Raw genomic sequence first — 16742 nt, forward strand, 5'->3', positions numbered from 1 at the left:
ATGTCGTCCAGGTAGCACTGGAGCCTTATGGGCCTGCATCTTAGCTGGGCCGCCACTACCGCCAGAACTTTGGTAAACGTCCGAGGAGCGGACGAGAGGCCGAATGGGAGAGCTTTGTACTGGAAGTGGCGACCGGCATAATAGAAGCACAGGAACTTCCTGTGCTGGGGACGGATGGGAATGTGGAGGTATGCCTCTTTGAGATCTATAGATGTAAGGAGATCTCCCTGTCGAATCCCCGCCAGAATGGTCTGCAGGGACTGCATCTTGAACCTCCGGTAGGCGATGTGCCTGTTGAGGTTTTTGAGGTCCAAGATGGCTCTCCACCCTCCCGAGTTCTTTGGTACCAAGAAGAGGATGGAGTAAAACCCCCTCCCCTCCTCACCCGGGGGAACAGGTTCCACGGCCCTGATGTCTAGGAGATGCCTGACCTCCTGGTCCATGCGCTCCCTCTTTTGAGGGCAGGTTGGGACGGGGCACCGGATGAAGTTCCGGTGGGGGAGGGATAGGAACTCCAGGGAGAGGCCTTCCCTGACTATCTGCAGAACCCAGGCATCCTCGGTTGTCTGGGCCCAATGGGAGGCAAACAGCTGGAGCCGACCCCCGATGGGTGCCGAGTTCGGGCAGTCACTTTGACTTACGGAACGGCCTGTTGGAGGCCCCACCGCGGTTATACTTGCGGAAGGTGAACTGCTGTCTGCCTCTGTCCCGGAAGGGCGCCCTGTCCTGGGACCTGTCGCCCTGCTGACCGAAGGACCTATTGGAGGGAGAGAAGGAAGAGGCAGAGGTGGAAGGCTCGGAGGCACGAAAGGACTGCCTCCTGGAATAGGGAGCGGCCTTGCGTTCCTGCTTCTTGTTTAAAGAAGGGAGGGCCTTCCTCTTGTCCTTGGACTCAATGAGGAGAGGTTCCAGGGACTCGCCAAATAATTTGGACCCTGTAAAGGTGGTGGAAGCCAGTTTCCATTTGTTTTTCTGGTCCGCTTGCCAATGGCGGAGCCAGATCAGACGGCGAGAAGTAATATTAGAGCCGAGTGCCCTGGAGGCGAATTTAGTGGCGTTAAGGGATGCGTCAGCGGCGTATTGGGAGGCCGCGATTATTTTAGACATGTCCTGGTGGAGGCGGACGTCTCCCGCCGGGAACTTGGTCAGAAGCTCGCGCAGCCAGATCACTGAAGCCCTATTGAAGAAGGAGGCGGATGAAGAGGCCCTGATGGCCCAGGCAGCGGCCAGATGGGTCTTGTGGCACGCCTTTTCCGCCTTCTTGTCCTCCGCCTTAAGGCCTTCCAGAAGGTCGGCCAGTAGGGAGGAGTTAGAGGTGAGTGCAGCAATGGGCGGGTCGACAGTGGGAAGGGCCAGAAGGTCCTCCAGCACTGGATCCATAGTATAAAGCTTCCTATCTACCCCGCTGGGAGAGGACTGCGTGGCTGGTTGAGCCCACTGGCGCTGGATGAGGTCGAGAAACAGCCCCGGGACCGGCACCAACTCCTGTTGTGGAGCTGGAACATCGAACATGACCGCATTGGGATTAGCCGGAGTGGCATCCGCCGCCGGCGCAGCCGGTTTGGGCTTGATCCCCACCCTGGTGGCAGCCTTGACCTTGTGGAGGACAGATTTAAAAAGGCTGGGCTTGAACAGACCCGCAAAGGCGGGCGCTTCAGGAGGAAGGTCCTCGTCGTCCGAAAGACCTAGCACCTCTGGGTCCGGGTCCTCTATGGCAGAGACCTCGCTGACCACCGAGGATTCCAGGGAAGGGTGGCGGGCACGCTTGCTAGGAGGGGGAGCTGCCTGATTGGATTTGGGACCCCTAGGGGCCACTGCAGTGGGATTCTTAAACTTCATGGCTTCCGTGATGCCCTTAGCAATGGCACGGGCCATCAGTTCCTGCATGCGGGGAGATAACTCTTCTGAGTCAGAATCAGGATCTGGGCCCTCCTCCAGGGGGGGGGGGGTGAACCTCACCCGGCATGTCATCTATGCTAGCAACTCCAGGGGGAGGGGCCTGCTCGCAGGCCCACGAGGGGACCGGGGAAGCCGGCTCCGCAAATGACCTGTTTGGGGACAGGTCCTGGGACTCCACCTCCTCAGCAAGGACCATTTGGAGATCCTCCCGGGAGGGAGGGATTCCGGAATGGGACTGCTCCCTGCCTGCCTGGCGTCTGGCCTTCTCAAATTGCTTGTCAAGGGCCTGCTGGCGCCTTTCAGCATCCTTGGCCTCAGCCACAGAAGGGGTTCTGGAACGCTGTTTCCCAGAACTACCCCCACCACTCTTGCCCGCACCCCCACTCCCCGATGAGGAGGAACCCTTGCTAGGGGCCTGAGAGAGGCTCGGCCTAGTATCTTGGGAATCGGGGGGACTGGGCAGGTCCATAGTCAATGACCACACAAGATGGAGCAAGGCTATGACAAGGCAGAAGTTAAGAGAGAGAGACTGGTTGCTGCAAGGGGAACAAAACAAAAAGATTTGTCAAAATTGCTATATGCACAGTAAATGAGTCAATACGTATGAAAGGATCCCATGCTTAATACCAGTCAGAGGCCCAGGGGTAGGATTGGGGCCTGCACCGAGGCGCAAGGCCCCGCAGGAGAAGCAGGGAGGAGAATGACTAGAAAAAGGCTTTGGCCTGCGCTTACTTAGGCCTCCTCCCTGAGCCGGTATAATGACCGTTGGTATGGCCCAGGAACCAGCACCGCTCGCAAAAATAGGCAAAAAGACGAAGGTGGTGACCCCAGCCTGGGAAACCCTTGCCAGGCCCTGCCACCTCCAGCGGTCTCCTGATAACAAGGCTGATGCAAAATGGCGGCCATGGCTGGGCGCGCTTTTTTTTGCGCCTAAAATGGCCGCCGCAACAGCGTGGGGGCGAAGGGAGAGCAAGGAGCGAACGCGCCTTAATGGCGACGATCGCTCACTCCTCCCTGCGGCAGAGGTCCTCCAGCAGGCCGGGGAACGAAAAAACTCTGACTAAAACAACAAACGAGGGGCCTGGGAACGTAGGAACCTCGCCGCTGCAGCCGCGCCGTTTTAAATGACAAGTGGCAGGCCTCCGAAGCCATCCCTTAGAGATCGGCTGAGGGGCACCCCCCACCACCTTCCAGCTTACCTCCTGGCCTTCAAACGAAGATTCTGCTGGAGAGAAACGCAGCAATGAGGAGAAAAACGTCTCACAATGTTGGGGAAATGTCAGGAAAGAGGAAAAAAATGCAAATAGAGAGTCCAAGCCAAAAAAGGATTAATTCAGCTCAGAGCTCTAGCTAATTACGTCCAAACGGGCTGACTGAGGAAGAATTCTGGGGATTGATCACACCAGGAGGTGTGGCTAAAGGAAAAATAGTTCCTCAGTCCTAAGGGCAAGCAGACTGAATTAACCCATTGCTTGGACTCTCCAAGCGGTGTACAGGAAAATATAAGTATGTATTTTCTTTTTGTACCAAGATTCTTCCTAATATTAAAAGCCTAATTATCTATCCTATATACTTCAATAAAAACAACACATTATATTATTAAATTTAACAGGACTCCCAAGCAAGTTAAAGTAAGCCTATCTACAATCCAGTAACATTAATTTAATATTGATGTTAAAAGAACCAAATAGAAAAATATTATCTGCACCCTACCTTTATAATTAACCAGCTCCTGATTGAACTGATGTAGAACAAATTGTCTCAGGGGTGTAGATGGTGATTCTAAATATCGTATTACCAGCACAAACCTAATTCAGAATTATTTTTAATAACTAAGGCTCACTATACCAGTGGATGCTTTCAATTCCCACCTGAAGTCTCATGCTGCTTTTACCACCAGTTTCAATTTCATTTACATCTCACAAACTGTTACAGAAACAAGTCAGCACCAGTCTTACCCTCTTTCTTTTCCAATTCAATCTGCTGGGCTATATAAAGCCTTTTATGGCATTAGATCAGGTTATTGAAAGGACCACCTATCTTCATTGTTTCTGCTCTCCAGTAATATCGGACAGAATTGGTGCTCCCTCCCTCAAACAAGACCCAGGCCTTCTCTGTTGCAGCCCCTGCCCTCTGAGAGATTTGTGTAGCTCCCATTCTGATGACCTTGTGATAGGCTTTTTAAAAATGGTCTTTCTCTCAGGCTATGGGCTATAGTACTTGTGGATCCTGTTGGTTATAGCTTTTTGATATATGGGAGTATCATGACTATGGGTTTTTTTCTTTACCGTTTTCTGTTTTTAAAGTATAAGATTTCCAGAGTCATCCTGGAATTTGGTGGCTTCTAAATCAAATAAGTATGTAAATTCATTTCCTGGATTCAAATCTGGGTAAGTGGATATTAATATAGGTTGTAAAAAGTCTGTGCTTACAGAAAAATCTTAGACTGGGGCTGCTAAAATTTCTGGCTTGGTGAGCATGTCATGAGTTCTCACAAGAGTTACCATGTAAGAAGGGGTCATCTTTTCATCAACATAAGATTAGCCAGCTACAAAATACCCATTAACCAGGAAGCCATTTCCCCCAGAATTCTGATGTTCCTGTTCTGAAGCTATTGGTAAATTTTTAAACAAAACACTAAATTTTGTTCCCACTAGGAATAACTGTAAGACTCACTATCAATGTCTCTTCTTTGCACTATGTCGGCTTCCATTTTACCTTCCTTAGAAAAATCAGATGAATCCTTCCCAGAAATGTATTATACAAGAAATAAATCAATAATCCTAAAAATATTTGCATTGTCAGATATACTGTAATTCTGTATCAAGCTAAGAAAGTTATGGGAGCTTCATCACTGGAGGCTTTCAAGAAGAGATTTGACTGCCATTTTTCAGAAATGGTGCAGAGTCTCCTGCTTGGGTGGTGGTGGTGGTGGTTGGCCTAGATGACCTACAAGGTCCCTTCCAACTCTGTTAATCTGTAACTAAGATGATGTGTCAAACATTAAGATGTGAAAAGTGTCCTTGAAGAGTGAGCTCCTGTGCTACAAATTTATTTCTTGATTGAAATGCAAAGTGTCAATTTATACAAATAAAAAATAATGTATATGTTGCTTTATTATAGAAATTCTACTATAAAACCCAATAATTTTCCTTTGATTTACAAAATTATTTTCATTTTTAGATAATTCTCATCTTCCAAAATAGTATTTTTATCAACAATTCATACAATGGTGATAAAAAAAACTGTAGATGTAAGACAAAAACTTTGATCTCAGGTTTACAAAAAAAAAAGAAATTTAAAGTGATGGGTGATCAATCAATCACATAATACCTGAAATAATGTGGTAAACAAATGAACTATTTTATCCAGATGAATCTAGGAGCTGATCTTTTACTGCCATCCCGGCTTGAATAAAAGCAATGCAACCATCTAGTTACTCTTGGACCTCTTGCCAAAGGAAGGGACAAAATAACCTGCACAATGTTTCTATCAATTTACATGGGAATATGAAAGTGTCATCTCAAGAAAAGCACCTAAACTTGGAAATTATTCATTTGCTAATGATGACTACTATAACTAAATGATAATAATAAATAGACAGGTAGGGATATTTCTGTAAACCATTTGATTTGAACTAATATGTTAAGAAATCAGGTTTTCAAGTAACAGAACACTTATGCTTGATGGATTCTTCAAACAAAGGAAATAAAAAATTGACAAAGCAGACAAGCAAACGTAATTCACTGGTGTAGTATATAATTTTAAACTTCCACCCCCAAACAGCTATTTGAAATTCATTTTGTATTGCAAGCATTCTCTTGAATATTATTCAGGGCAGAATAGCCAATTTGATCAGCTGCCAGCAAAGTGAATAAAAAATGTACAACATTAACTAGATATAAATGTCAAGCAGAAATATTAACGCTGTACACATTCATAAAGGCAAGATTTCTGCTGAGGTTCACAGCAGTTCCATTTTCTTTAAAACAATAGGTTAAACACTAAAGGAAGAAAAGATTGAAACTTACCTGATTTGGAATCTCGTGGCCCAGGAGAAGATTTGAGGCCTTGATGTCTCCATGTACATATTCATGTTCATGAATATATTCCAAAACATTAAGCTAAAAAAGAACAGAACGTCAGAAAAAAAAACTAATAAAATTAATTTCAATGAGGTCTCTACTTACATTAACATAGAAAAACATTAACTTACTATTCTCAATCCCAACTGTAACACTGTTTTGCGTGAAAATTGCTTTCCTTGTTCTTCAAATATCTTCTGAAGATCTTTTCCTAATCTGTCCATCACCATAAATCTATAACTGATTTAAAAATATATATTTAAGGAAATTGAAAACAAACATACAAAAAATAACATTCAATCTTGAGGATTGTACAGACATGGAGTTTTCTTAGCACCAATTAACAATCATGTGCCATTAACCTCTTCCTGGTCTTTTTTTACTTCCCTGTCTAATTTCCACTAGTATTTTTTAATCGTCTCCCACCCACATACTAAGCAGGACTGACCATGATTAGCTTTTATGATGACAAAGGTTCTAGGTGCTACTCCCAAGCAATGCAGTGGCATGAAAAAAAAGAAAGTTTAAAAACTGATAAAACTTTCTAAACAACCCTCTTCCATATTTGCTACGATTTCAGGAAAGTATGCAGGAATAAATGAAATCAGAACAGGATAGCAATTCAACTGATACTAAAGGCAAATTTCTGAAGTATAACAGAGAAGAGATCAGGGGTGTCTCCTGACTGAAAGAGATGAAGAATCTGTGCTGTTCTAATTAACCAAACTTCTGTGCCATAATTCTGTGGCACCTGAAGCATAATCTCATTTAAATACCCCCCTTAGGAAACAATAAAAACACAGTTCTGTTTTCACTGATTAAATAACTTATAAAAAAAAATTCAATAGAGAAGAAAAAGGTATTTCCAATTTCTTTAAACAAATCCTTAATGCCTGTCACTAAACTACAAGCCAAAGAGAAGTTATCTCATTAACATCCCTTTCAATTAGTACATCTCCTGTTTGATATTTTCTTAATGGTTTAATTTTAATGATAGTCGGTTATTTTTACCTTTTTTTTTATTTCACATATCTAGCAAGGTATTTTTGATTATCTCTTTGGACAGATATTTTTGTAATTTAATTGTTAGGTAAGACTCAAAATGGAATATTGCCTATTTACTCTGTTCTGGCCTTGGGGTGAAAAACAAGGGAACGATAGGTGATGTTGAAATCCTACTACTTGGTCTGAATTCTTTAAACATATTTAGTTTTGTTCTGATGGAATAAAGCTAACTTGGAAAGTTTAAACACCTTATCTTATACTTCCTTGAGAACTACCAAGCACATGGATTAAATTTAATAGAATATCATAACATTACTTAAGATTCACTTAAATACTGACCACCAAGTTCTGTAATAAAATACATATACAGTAACTGTTCCAATTCCTCGATGTTGATATAATAAACCTAAATGACAAAGATTCTTACTCAAAATTATTATGACTCATTTTAAGAAATAGATTGTAGAGTTTGGAAAATTGAAATTAAGGAAAGTTACATTATAAAAAAGTATTTTATATTCTAAAATAACATAAGGTTTATACCTTTTGCCATTCTTTTGATGCAAACCAGAACCCCAATATTTTGGTACGCCTAAATATTTTAGTTTATGAGAAGAAATCCATTTTTTAACTGAAAAGAAACAAATATTCAATATACATTTGTTACCACATAAGGTTGAAAACTATTATTACTGTCTATTAAATCTTAATACAAATAGAAGAGGATGGTTTTTTTTTTTTAAACAGGGAACCTCTCCACTGAAATTAATGGCACTGAAAAGATTAGAATCTAAACTATAGATGGACTGCATTTTCTTTAATGTTTATACATTTTATCCTCAATTCCTTCTAGTTTTAGCAATTTAAATATAACAAAAGCACCCCACAAGAGCAAAAAATGAACAAACATGCTAGCATGTTTAACATATCATTTAAATAGTTGCTTATTATTCCTTCCCCCCTTTTCAAGCAGTTTCAGACTCTTAGTATTAAAAAAGGATGTTTTAGGATCCACTTTATAAAAAATATTTCCAATAAATACTCAACACTGTATCATTACATGGCTATATTTCATACTCTTAAAATAACCATTTAGAATCATATGTGAATTACAATAATTCAATACTATATATTTCCCATAATTATCTTATATTTAAGAATGATTACATTGTTTTATTGAATAAAAATGGATTCATTTACTTACTTCGTTCTGGTTTAGCAGCTCGCATGTAGAAACTTAACTCTGTAAAGAGTGGTCCATTGTCACTGGGCTCCTTTAAATATCATTTTATAAATAAGTGCAATGTTTTAATTTATTTATTCACTTTTTTCAAGCAAAGATTTTACTAATATATAAAACATTCTTCTATTTTCCTATAACTGTTCTTTTAACCATTTAAAATAACCATTTTTTTCTTCCTTGTAATTCAATTCCTTGATAATTAATTGTTACACAATTGGGAATGAGATATATAATTTAAAAATAAAGCATTCCCATATATCACAATAAAAATGTTTACATCAATAGGGGATCTAAAAGCCAAAATAATACACAGTATCGCTAGGTAAGTATTTGACCCAAACAAAGCAACCCATGTAATATGGAGGCATCTACATCCTCCAGAAAGCTTACCACTATTGCTCTATGAACATTCCAGGGTTGTATGCATACTTCTGCAAGTACAGTAAATTAAATAAAGCAACGGTCTAGGCACATATATGGAGAGACAACTTGGAAAAGACTTTGAGGCAGCCATAAAAAACTTTATGGAGCAAGAGGTGGCCTTGTTGCTTTGTTCCTGTCAATATGATTCACCAAACACTCTCATTTTCAGTATCCAAAATAGGACATATATTAACCTAGTTGTCTCATACCAAGTCAAGCTAGTAGCCCATCTAGCACTGTGCATTCTATTCTGCCTATCAACAACTTTCCAGGATCTCAGATTGAGTTCTTCTCAATTAGGGACTAAACATGGGCTCTTATATAACTACATTATGAGATATAATAGTTAATTATGGTGCTTCCCATACATATAGGTATTTTAATCAGAACATTTCTTATTTTAAAAAAAGAACACTGTCCTTGCCATTAATGGAAACCAATTTATGCAGCAGCAAGCAATCTACCAGAGAATTGAATTGGTTTACATGGCGTATGCAATTTTTTTTCCTGATCTTCTCATTTTGAAATTTGTGTTATTTTTTAACTAAATCAAAATATGATTATAACAAGACTAAATCATTAGTTTTATTTTTGTTTTATAGAACTGTTAGAAGAGTTTTATTCATGGATAATCAGTATCCATGTGATAGTCCTTTCCCAGATGATCCTGACTTAAGTGACTGTAATCATAATGCAGAATAGACTTAAATGCCTACATACACTGTAGTTAACTCTATTCTATAAATCTATAGCTAGTGTCAAATGTCACCATTTCCAAGAGATATTTTTTTCAAGCTATCTATTCATGCATAAATATAATTTATCACCTTACATTTAAATTCTAAATTATATCACAAATCACAGATTCATATAAATATTTATCAGTCACATCTTCCATTCATGCAGATCACCTCATGTACATCACCAATATGAATCACTATGCAGTAATACTTTTCAATATATTTAATAGTAAAAATGTGACATATACATTATTTTACATCATAATTGTAATTAATTAATAGCATCTATAATTCTATACTGCAGATAAAAAGTAACAACAAAAAGGCAAGTCCACTTGATGCTACTATCAAGCAATAATATTTGCAAGCATTAAAATGCACTCTATAATTTGGCTTTTTAAATCAGTAGTCTATTCTGATATCATCACAGTATTCAGAATGTCAAAACTGAAGGGCCAGGAAATCATGGTCCTATTTATCCATTCACCCGCATTGGTTAATGGGAATATAAATGGGATAATGAAAGGCAGATGAGAGGAAAACAGGGGCAGGACATGCCCCAACTTTTTTGAGGCATCCTGCGTGCACTATTACTAGCTGTATGGAAATGATTGCATGATCCCAATTCCTGCTATTGGGTGTGCTATGGAATCTATGAACTGTTAAGGATCATGATCAGAATGATCCTTAACAGTTCATAGATTCCATAGCACACCCGTCTTCAAATGTCTTATATGTCTCTGTTTACCTTCCTTAAGAACTCTAATTTTCCACACACAAAATTCACGAGGGTACAATGATAAATTCTTCTCCTTTACCACATATCTCTAAAGTAAAATAGCTCATAATTGCAATTAGTTGCAATTACCAACGCCCTTTCTCCATAGTGAGGGGAGGAGTATCCAGGATGGGACGTACCAAAGCCTACAAGTCCCTAGGGAGGATTACACATTTGAGTATATGCCCAAACTTATGCTTGGTGAGGCGTATCCCCCGCCCTGTGAACAGCCTGCAAAACCCTACGTCCGAATGAGGTTTCCTCAGAAGCAAAGGAGTCCAACTTGCAATTCCTCACGAATGGTGGGGGGGAGACCCCATGACTGCCCTACAGATCTCAGATAGTGAGGCCCGCATGGCCCAGGCCACCAAAGTGGCTGCGCTTCGTGTAGAATGTGCTGTGATAAAGCTCAGTGTTTGCAGACCCCGTGCCAATACAGGTTCTTAACCACCTGCCTATCGTGGTGGAAGTCACCTTGTTCCCCAGGGACCTCGGCTGGAAGGAAACAAATGGGGCGTCCGATTTCCTGTTCAGCCTGGTTCTTCTGAGGTAAATCGTCAGAGCCCTCCTCACGTCCAAGGTGTGCCACTTCCTCTCTAATGGGTGAGAAGGGTCCGAGCAGAAATTGGGCAATATCAGCTCCTGCGAGCAATGGAAGCAAGAACACACTTTGGTATGAAGGAGGGGTCCAACCTTAGCACTACCCTGTCCTGGTGGAACACGCAGAGATCTTCCCTGATAGATAGAGCCTGCAGTTTGGATAACCTCCTGGCAGAGGTGTTGGCCACCAAAAAGGCCACCTTAAGTGTCAGGAACTTCAGAGAGACAGTACGTAATGGTTCGAACGGAGGGCCTGTCAGAGCATCCAACACCTTGTGTAAGTCCCAGGAAGAGTACCTGTTCACCGTGGGCTGTTTAAGATTGAAGCTTGAGGAACCGCCTGCCATCGGATGGCGAGTCAGTGTCTGAGATCTACCGCACAGGAGTACCGATGAAATGGCCGAGACGTGTCTCCTAATCGTGTTGGGAGCCAACCCTCTGTCCAGCCCCGCCTGAAGAAAATCCAGAACTTGTGCAACAGTGGCCCGGACCAGATCGTGGCCCCAGAGATGCACCATGTTGAAAAAGCCGACCCTGTAGCGCCGTAAATGTGCTCCGTGGAGGGTCTGCGAGCTGCCTGGATAGTCTGTATAACCCTAGGGGAGAAGTGATCTTCCCTCAGGATGCTCTGCTCAAGCGCCAAGCAGTCAACTGGAGCCACTGAGGGTCTGGGTGTTCCAGCGACCCCTGACTGAGGGAGATCCTCTCCTGGGGGATCCTCCAGGGCCTTTCCACCAAGAGAGATTCGAGATCGGCAAACCAAGGCCTTTGGGGCCAGTGTAGGGCAATCAGTACCACCTCTGCCCCCTCTTGCAAGATTTTTTGTATGACCCTGTGGATCAGGGGTAAGGGTGGATAGACATAGAGGAGCTCCCAGGGCCAAGGGCCGCGGAGAGCATCTACTCCCTCCGCCCCCTCCCCTGTCCGGTACCTGGAGTAAAACCTCGGGAGCTGGGTGTTGAGAAGGGTGGCGAATAGGTCGACCTCTGGGCGTCCAAAGTGCTCTGCCAGCTCCTCAAAGATTGCTGGCTGCAGCTTCCACTCCGAATTGTCCACCTCGGTCCGGCTGAGCCAGTCAGCTCTGATGTTGTCCACCCCTGCTATATGTTCTGCCCTCAGCGAATGCTGTCTAAGGTCATAGGCTATCTGAGGTGCTTCTGCGTTCTCATAGTTGGACATCCAATTCTGAGTTTGCAGTAGGTTCAGGCATGGGGACCGGCCTGTCTGACCCTTTTGCCATGGCTAGAAGGGTGCTATGATTCTATGACTAGGATTAGCTCAGAACATTTCTTGAATGTATTATGAATTATTTGAGTTCAATTCACTTGTCGGCCACTAGGGTGTGTTACAAGACTTTGTAGATGCAGGTGCAATTCACGTGTCAGCCACTAGAGTCCATTGCAAAACTTGTAGATGCAGACGCAGTTCACTGGTCAGCCACTAGTGTGTGTTGCCAGACTTTGTAAATGTAGGCACAGTTCACGTGTCAGCCACTAGAGGGCATTGCAAAACTCAGTAGACATGGACACAGTTCACTGGTCAGCCACTAGAGTGAGTTGCAGGGCTTTTGAGATGCAGGCGCAGTTCACGTGTTGGCCACTAGGGTACGATGCAATGCTTTGTAGATGCAGGTGCACATCACTTGTCGGCCACTAGGCGTTGCAAGTGTTGGCCTGAAATACTGGATTGCAGTTTGTAGAGGAGCCACTAGTGGGCGCTGCTTGTGCCTACTGTTTGGAGTGATTGGTAATGACACCTTCCTTGCTGTTAAAGGAAGCCTGAGTCAATCTTGAGCCAGTGAGATTTGAAATGCAAAACTGCAGCTAGCAGTCAGCTGAAGTAGCCTGCAGTACTGCACTCTAACCCCTATGCCATCTTGGCTCTAGATGCCAAGGCTATTCTGCTGGTTAAATTTGTCAAGCTCACTCTCCAATTTTGGAATTCCTAAGGGGCCTTTACCTGAACTCGGAACCCGTCTTGGACCTGGCTAGTTTGGTACCTTCTATAGGGGTTGAGCCCTTCCCAAATAATTCATAAACAATAGTAATCAATCCACAAGAGCATAACAATCTCTTCAGCTGAACTACATCTGCCTTTTGGCCCTTTGGCTGCCCGAAGGCTTTGCACACACAAGGTAAGCTGATGTTGGGATAGTTGGGGCGTCTTTATTGCCCCTCATTGTCAGGAAAACTTATCATTAAAGTTCAAAGGATTTGGGAGGTAGGGTCTGGGCTAGCTGACCCCTTTTTCATTCAAGTTTCGTTTCCATGGAGATCTTTCCAAGAGGCTTTTACAATCACTTAAGGAGTTAAGGCTTGGAATCTGCATCATGTTTCTCTTTCTTTGTTAGGCCTTAACAACAGCAGATCAGATTACAAAGGTTGGGAAGGGGTGGGGTTGCTTTATCATGCGATTCCTGGATCCCCTGAAGCTCAATCAGATGGAAAGAAAGTCAATCTTGCTTTCAAACAAGGAGAGAGAGGAAACATGCTTTTCTAACTTTGCAGAATCTGCTTTCTCAGTGTATCAGAGAACAAAAACAGGCTTTTCAGAGCAGATTGAATCAGCTAGGTGGTAAGATGCTGCATTTCTCATGCAACTCTTGGCCCCTTTTCTTAAACGCAACAGAGTCCGTCATCTCAGGAGAGATAATCAGCCTTTCTCACTGAAACGGGATGGTCCTCTTTGCTCCAACAGGGGTGGGGGAAATCCCGGCAGCTGATTTCAGACTGCAAACAGAGTTTGGGATTCAACTTCAATATCCCTTTTATTTGAGGGGAGCTCAAAATAACCTCATCTTTATACTGTTCTGCCTCGTGTGGTTGCCCCACCTCCGTGCCTGCAGAGGTAGAAGGGAGGCTTGAGGAGGATGCCCCATAGTGAGGGTGACTGCCATCCCTGGATAGAGCCCCAGATGCCTGAGGTATCAATGGGAATCCTCACTTGCTGGGAAGGATCCTCCTCTGTGATCACATCAGGCTCCAGACCAGGGGGAGCCTTCTTGCTGATGGCCTTATGGCAGATGCGCCCTAAGGCTTTATGCCTCTGCCTTTCATATTTAGAGGCAGGTTTGGGAAGCTTGGAGCCGGAGCTTGCCTCTTTAGCCACCCTGGAGGAGGTGTGCTTCATTTTGCTCTTTGCCTTGCCACCCCCACCCTTGGATGGACCTTCAGGGGTAATCTCTAACCTGATTGGAGGATCTTCTGCCCTTCTAGTGGGGCTGCCGGTTTTAGAAGCGAGGGCTTGATTCCTGCCTGTGTCCTCCGAGCTGCAGGAGGCCGCCATCTTGGGCCACGTGGGGACTCTCCTTCCCCTTCTTTTCAAATGATGCTGCGCAGCAAATACAACAGCCCTGCCGGTCAGGGCTTTTAAAAAGCGGCTTGTGCTACTAAGAGCTGTTGCGCTCTCTCCTGTGGCCTCCTGCTGTTAACAGCCACTTGCTGAGAGACTTGCCGCCCCCTCCTCCAGCTGCTTTCCTTTCTCTTCCTTAAAGGGAAAGTTTTTCCTTAAAGGGAAGACCTTCTTTAAAGGCAAAGCCTCAGCAGAAATCTGAGCCTCATTGCCCTGTCTGGGCTTCTCCGGCTAGTCAGGCACTCAGAAAAGGATTGAATAGGGCTTGCATAAATCGTGATAGAAGATTGCCGGAACACAGGATGACAAAGCCCGAGGTGTTGAAGGGAATCCTCACCTGGAAGGAGGGGTCCCCTTCTGCAGCCCTGCCAGGTGAAGAGAAACCTGGTAATCTTTCCTCAGGTTCCAGGCCAGGGAGGTGGGTGTCTTCCTGCTGCTGGCCTTGTGGCCGATGCGCTCCAAAGATTGGTGCTTCTGCCTTTCATACTTTGAGCTAGGCTTGGGGGGTTTGGATCCACAGCCTGCCTCTTTAGCCTCCTTGGTGGAGATATGCTTCCTTTTTGGCCTTTGTCTTGCCTCCCCCGCCCTTGGCTGATGCCTCCTAAATGGTTTCTAACCTTTTTAAGGGTTCCTCAGTGCCTCCGGTGGTTGCTGGCTGCAGGGCTGAGTGCTTGGCTCCTGCTGGCCTCGTCTGAGCTGCTGGGGGCCGCCATCTTGGACCACGTGGTTTCAAAACGGCTCCCGGCTCCAAATTCAAAAAGTTCCTCTTTGCTGGAGCACGTGGAAGCGGCTTGTGCCTTTGCAGGCTGCCGCGCGTGTTCCGTTGCCGCTGGGGGCTCTCTCTCTCCTTGTTCTCTGGCGATCTCTGCAGCGTGGGTGATCCAGGGCGTTTTAAAATGCCGCGGTTCATCACTCAACCCCTGAGGGGAGCGGTGGAGCACTCCAGCGCCCTTAGAGCCTCCTTGGGCGTCACCCTTGTGCAGAGGCCTCTGCGGAGCTCGCTTGCCTGTCTTTGGTGAGAGTCCTCACTTAGTGCCCTGGATCTCGCTCTGTGACCTGGACTGCGCGCCGCCTTAGCAGTTGCTCCATGGGCTTTCTACCCCCGCTGGGGGTTTCCTCAGCCTCTAGTGATTGATCAGGCAGCGTGGAGGCAATTTCGATCACTTTTTCAGCAATTTAAAATTTTTCCTTTAAGTTTCTTCAGGATCTCAGGATGAACACAGCCGTCCGTTGATGGACTGAGTTGATAACGGGGTGGAGCCTGGTGACCAAGGCGTGGCTAAAAGAGCTTATCTGACTCAGTCCAATCAAGAGAGGACAAGGTCAACCCATCCTGGATACTCCTCCCCTCACTATGAGAAATATACAAGGTACAGGTCAGATTCCAGATTGTGTCCCAACTTTACAGAAATTTTATTTCCGAACACCTCAAAGGGAACCAGTGTAAAGCACGTATGTCATTCCACTATTCAACACTCAATCCAAGGAATATAATAAAATTAGAAATTATTTGAGCAAGATGACAATAGCATTTGTTATTTTTATTAAAATATATTAGCAAAGCTTAAAATACATTCTAGTTTAATTTAATCTACTAAACAATTCATATAACACTAGTTGCTTGAGGGTTTTCAAGAATTTTACAAACCTACAGGTGGAAAAGTTTGTCTTTTCCATTTTATTTTTCAAATGCAGACTATTTCAAAAGAAAGAAATTTTCTCTAGAATCAGTCTGGAGTCAGGCACACCAAAAATGAATGAGTGAATAATTAAACAAACTTACCACTTTTATAACATAGGGTGCATCACTGGTAACTGATTCAGATGAATTAACATCAGCTGTTAAAATATAAGTAGTTTTTATCAACTGGATTTAAAACTATCTTAATATCTCAGCAGCAATTTTTACATAACCAACAGAGTAATTGGATGAAAACCAAATACAAATTCATGAGTATATTTAACAATATTGTATGGTGGAGCCTTATGCATTATTTGCACAAATCTCCATATCACAAAACTCATACAATAATATAAACTGATACATTTTACATATATTTCAATTTTGCATGTAAACAATGAATGCTACATTCCATTTTTAAAAACTATACAAACTTGCCAAACCTAACCACAGTCAATCACACATAGTATTCTGCTTTAAGAGCAACCAGCTGGTGCTGCCAGATGTAAATACGTCAAAATGCCCCACTAGTGAAACATTCAGTGATTTTGGTGGGTGAATTGAAGCAACAAAGCCTTTCCTAAAGAACAAGATTATGAACACCAAGTCCTTATTAGGAACATGGTAGTAACAACCATAACAGATATTTTAATTAGCACTGAGTCAAGATCCACCTTGCCCTCCAAAAAGATTTCATGTTCTTATATTTATCTGTTGGAACAGACTAGGGAAGATAGAAGAAGAGGGGGAACCCATTCTGTTAGAAGAGTCTTCTACTGACAGCATCACTGGATAAAATACCAACAAAAAGTATTGTGACAAAGGCCCAGCCCTTCTTGTAAGGGGAGCATGAAGGCAATGAAGAAAATCAGAATAAGCAATAGAATCAGGCGCGCACACCCAACTACTTTCTATTCAGTTCACCAGATGCTGTCAC

General features: G+C 43.5%; 1 protein-coding gene across 1 annotated transcript in view; it reads right to left on the minus strand.

Annotated features, from left to right (window-relative positions):
• VRK1 (VRK serine/threonine kinase 1) overlaps positions 1-16742 on the minus strand; it is a 48147-nt gene that overhangs the window by 24702 nt on the left and 6703 nt on the right. Inside the window, exons 3-7 of the mRNA XM_081939830.1 lie at positions 15908-15963; positions 8194-8263; positions 7533-7620; positions 6116-6224; positions 5931-6023 (exon numbers count right to left, since the gene is read on the minus strand). Coding sequence (XP_081795956.1) covers positions 5931-6023; positions 6116-6224; positions 7533-7620; positions 8194-8263; positions 15908-15963 — 416 coding nt within the window. The remainder of the gene's footprint in view (positions 1-5930; positions 6024-6115; positions 6225-7532; positions 7621-8193; positions 8264-15907; positions 15964-16742) is intronic.

The sequence above is a fragment of the Natrix helvetica genome (assembly GCF_964273705.1).
Source record: "Natrix helvetica genome assembly, chromosome: 1".
NCBI classification, from domain to species: domain Eukaryota; kingdom Metazoa; phylum Chordata; class Lepidosauria; order Squamata; family Natricidae; genus Natrix; species Natrix helvetica.